We start from the raw sequence: 5,001 nt of genomic DNA on the forward strand, positions 1-5,001 counted from the left end.
CTTCTTTCATTATTTTTCGAATTTTATGTCCAGTCAAACACCTTCACATAAAATGAAACAGAAAAAACAATAATTTGACAGGAAAAATAGAACACTAAGATGATATGTGACCTTTCGAGGTAGTAAAGGGAGCTTTGTTTTTTTCTTTCCTTTACTTTTACTGGATAAGATGATAAATATGACACATTACTACATTCCCTTTCTTGATCAAACTTTATTCGAAAAAAGGGATTTGAACCAAGTTAGTCATGTATCAACCAAACAAGGAGAAGCCTGCAAATTTCTCTGTTAAATTATTAGTACCTCCTCCTTTTCGGTACGGATAGTAATATAGATTTGATTTCAATAGTACTTCTATAAGGATACATTCTGGAAAAAGATTTCAATTTTTCTCAAATCAAAAGTAAAATTCTCCTACCTTTAGCTGGACAACTTTCTTTTTCCTTTTACATGTTTTCGAGAGGACATTTTATTGTAACTTGTTAGAATACATGAACCTTACAATATAATTTGAAGGGCAGCCTTGGAAACACACAAAAGGAAAAAGATGTTGGAATACAGGAAATATGAAGGGCAGCCTTGGAATAACAGGAAAGTTGTCTCCGCATGACCTATAGGTCACAGGTTTCAGTCGTGGAAATAGCCACTAATGCTTGCATTAGGGTAGGCTGTCTACATCAAACCCCGTAAAGTACGGTCCTTCCCTAAACTCTACGTGAACGCGGAATACCTTATGCATCGAGCTATTTTCGTTTTCTTTTTTGGGAATACATGAACCTTATTCATTTCTTCCAGGTTAATCACATAAATAAAGTGCTCAAGATCGTTTGGGGAATATTTAAAAGGTAGTTATATTCACTTTTCATTATCAAGATTGTAGAATGTGATGCGCTGCATTTATCATACAAGTGATCGAAAATAATTTAATACCTTGGATATTATTCACCCACTTGCCCTTTTGGGAAAATTGTCATCCTTTTATATCTAACCACTTTAATTAAGCCTTATATATAGCTCACTCCAATTCAGGTTGCCATATCAAATCAAGAAACTCAATACACAAAGCTTTTTCTTTTCTAATACCCTTCACAAATACTTTTTTCCAATACAAATCCTCACCAAAGACTTAAACATTATGGATATGGTGATGAAGTTGGGAGCACAAAGTCCTGTAGTTATTTTTAGCAGAAGTACTTGTTGCATATCTCACACTATTGAAACGTTAATCCGAAATTTCGGAGCAAATCCTACAATTTATGAGCTTGATAGACTTCAGAATGGGAGGGAATTGGAAAGGGCATTGATTGAATTAGGGTGTCAACCAAGTTTTCCTGCTGTGTTCATTGGAAATGAATTGGTTGGTGGTTCTAATGAAATCATGAGTCTCAACATTAGAGGCAAACTCAAGCAATTGCTCATTAGGGCTAATGCAATTTGGGTATAGAAATACTAATTCTTTTGCTAGCTGAAAAGTCTAGGTCAAGATGTCATTTTTGGGCAGTGATATACCTAGCTATTGAGTTTTTTTTCTTTCTAATATATGCAATGTTTGTTTCCTTATCTCCAATTTTGTTGTTGATGTAATAATAAAGGTGTCTTTTGGCCATAGTGATCACTTTCTACATTACTAGTTCATATCCATATGCTAAAGTTAATTCTTGCAAACTTTCTTATGTATTCATGGAAGTAATAACACCAAGTATGAGATGGTTGAATCAAGTCCTTAAATACATGATTAATCACGTCTTGTTTAATTACTATGTTTACCCTAAAAACGAATAACAATTGAATTTATATTGTGGTTTTAAATACATGTGATTTTACTTGGCACAAACTAAGAAAAAGTGCAAATTGATACTGAAATCAACCGCAAACAGAAATAAAACAAACCAAAAGAAATGTCTAGCTTCGATCCTCGAGCTAGGTTGCCTTCGAATCAAACAAGTATTTCACTGGAAAGTATGAACAGAATAACAGAGTATTGAGAGCTTAAGAAAAATATAGTATATTGTTTTATGTAGCGTGAATATCATGTGTTTTACAAAAGATCAGACCCCCTTTATATAGTAGGGGTGTCCTACTCTTAATACAATCATAAATGCAGTAAGAAATCCCATGATTAGCTGATTAATCGGCCTCTTCTTGATACGTGCCGAGATTTCTTCCGTGATCCTCGCCCGATCGCGGATATTATGGCTTTCCGTTATTTGGATCGGCAGGCTTCCCTCGATCTTGCTCGATCTCTATCCCGATCGGTCCCTGAGTCACGAGCTTGGCAATCTAACTTCGTGTCACGGTCCGGTATGACATGGGTCAAACCTTGGCCTGTCACGCCCTCGGTCTCGATTAATCATACAAAAAGGGCAAGTCCGATTTTGACCGTATACAGATAGTCCCCTCATTTTTTGGAGAGTAATGACAAGAAATGATTTGAGCCCTCGATCTTCACCTCGATACACCATGGCCTGTCACGCCCCCGGTCTCGATTAATCATACAAAAAGGGCAAACCCGATTTTGACCGTGTACAGATAGTCCCCTTGTTTTTTGGAGAGTAATGACAAGAAACGATTTGAGCCCTCGATCTTCACCTCAATACACCATGATGTAAGCATCACGACGTAAGCAGCAAAGGTAACCAATGCGTCTCGTCGGTACAGTTTCCTAGGAATTTAATGCGTGTCAGTCAACGATCGACCACTACCGGATTTGAATCGTCATCTTAAAGCTATAAAGGAACCTTTCTTCTTTTGCCTAAACTTTATTTTCAAATCTTCTTCATTCTTTATCTTCTAATCCTTCTCTTCCCTTAGAGCTTTGTTCTTTCAGATCTTGGTGTTTCTTCGCTTGTTTCATCACAAATACCTTGCACTCCTCCTCAGTTCCCATTCTTCTTCATTCATAGAAGTAAAATGGCTAAGACTTCAAAAACCATTCCACTAAAGGAGACTGCTTCATCGTCACGGCCGGCCGGTGAGGAACCTGCGGCGGAGCCACACCCTAAAGAGTTTTTTCTCGGAGGGTGTGTCATCGATTTTGATTCCAAGGTTGAAAAGACTTCCTCGGTGCCGGGTGGATGCGAGCCGGTATCGAGCTATATATGTTTGATAACCGATAAACTCCTCTCCCAAGTTAAAAAAGATTGCAACTCGGGTGAAAAACATGTGGTGGTTCCTGCTCCAAAAGAATCATCACCACCCACGTGGAGGGATTCTTTAGTGTTTACACTTACTCCTTCACGTTGGGTCCCTTGGATCTGATTATCATAGATTTCTGCAAGAAGTACGAGGTGACCCTCGGTCAGATTCACCCCTCTTTCTGGAGGATAGTGATATTACTTCGCTTCTTCGTAAGCAGAATCGATGGGCTTCCCTTCACCCTCGACCACCTCATACGCTTGTATAGCCCCCAACTCTATCGAGAAGGGCTAATAAAGCTTCAACTTCGGAGCGGGAACCTTTCTCGAGTATAGATAAGGACAAAGACCGGGGTTGGATGGGCCGATTTGTTCGAGTGAAGACCTCGGACTTGATCCCGGAGTATGCCATTTCCTGAGAAATGAAATATGAATCATAAGTATAGTTCCGTCCTTAATTTCTGTTTATTGTCTTCATTTTTCACCCTTTCTTATCAGTGTTTTACTTGATGCAGCCGTTGCTTGGATGCCGGATGCGGTTCCCCAAATCGAAGATTGGGTCAGGAGCCTAGTATCTCAGTCGACGCATGCTGAGCGCACATGGCGCGATTTGTCGATGGGAGGCCCGTAGCCATGGTAAAGTTTCCTCTCTGACTCAATGAGTTGATCATTGTACGAATTTCTTCCCGAGCTTACTCATCATTTTTTGTAGCTCTCGGGAAAGACGTGGCACTAAGGCCCCCATCTAGTGATGAATAAATCCTCCCCCCACCATCTGCCTCGAAGACGGTGAGGGAGAAGGAGAGGAAAAGAGCTTCGAATTCCACAAACTCTAAGGGCAGAAACCCAAAAAGAAAACAGCCCGTACAATTAAGGGGAACATCATCCCTTTAGCTTTGGAGTCAGTTCAATGACTAAGGGAAGAGGCTGAAGAAGAAGAAGACTCCGGGCTGGTGGCCCGTGTACGAGTTGGCATCGAGATTCAAGAAACTACTGATCCGGCGGGAGCTAAAACTGCTCTGCCTCGACTTGATGAGATTAAGGGGAAAACCTCGGCCAAAGTCCCCGAGCCAAAAAGAGCTGAGGACGCTTCACCTGGAGGTGAGAAGGCTACCGAGGAAACGGTTGATGCTGGTGTAGAAACCATGCTCGAGGCCTCTCGAGATGAAGGCGGTGCCCCCAAAGATTCACTTGGGGTGATAGATATCGGAGATTCCCCCTTGTTTCCTTCATTCACTGAGTCTTTGATACATGAAGCTCAGGTGGTGGAGGCTTGCTAGGGGGAAGGGGTCCATAGAGCAGAAGACCTTTTCCGTGGTTATTTTGTTGGAGTGGAAGATGTCACCGGTCTGCGTGACTTGGAGGTACCGAGGAAGAGCTCGAGTGAGGCTTCCTCGAGCTTTAAACTGACCAATCAGTTTCTGGCCCCCAGTGTCGATCCCAGGCGTAAGCGATCAATTATCATTTTAGTCTCGGAGGATGCTCGGGTTCTTTCTGCCCCCGTAGAGGTGGCTAGCTTTCTCCGATGCTTGGTCACCGAAGAAGACCAAGCTAAGATTGATGCGGTGGAAACAGCCTGTCCTTTCAACGAAGCCCAACAGGCTCTAAACTGGGTAATCCCAGATTTCCTTGTTAATTTTTGTAAGACTTTTCTCTCTGTATATAACTCCATTTTCTATGTTTGTAGGCTTCAGTACTTCATCATGAGGCTTTCCTCCGATCCCTAAGGGAGCTGAGTCGGAATGAGGTCGAGATCCGAGGGCTTACTGAGGAAAAGGATGCCTTCAAGCTTCTCAGTTAGCAAAGAGAAGGGGAAGCTAAAGGCCTCCGTGCTGAGCTAGAAATGGCTCAAAAAGAACACGCCGAA

General features: G+C 41.6%; 1 protein-coding gene across 1 annotated transcript; it reads left to right on the plus strand.

Moving 5' to 3' along the window:
* Window positions 1,022-1,659, plus strand: LOC109241395 (monothiol glutaredoxin-S2-like). Its single transcript, XM_019408142.1, has one exon. The coding sequence runs from the start codon at window positions 1,136-1,138 to the stop codon at window positions 1,442-1,444; it is 309 nt and encodes a 102-aa protein (XP_019263687.1). The 5' UTR covers window positions 1,022-1,135; the 3' UTR covers window positions 1,445-1,659.

The sequence above is a fragment of the Nicotiana attenuata genome, chromosome 1 (assembly GCF_001879085.1).
Source record: "Nicotiana attenuata strain UT chromosome 1, NIATTr2, whole genome shotgun sequence".
NCBI lineage: Eukaryota > Viridiplantae > Streptophyta > Magnoliopsida > Solanales > Solanaceae > Nicotiana > Nicotiana attenuata.

Bases quoted from the DNA above. Each gene is read 5' to 3' on its own strand.
- LOC109241395 (XM_019408142.1), top strand. From the start codon at position 1,136: ATGGATATGGTGATGAAGTTGGGAGCACAAAGTCCTGTAGTTATTTTT.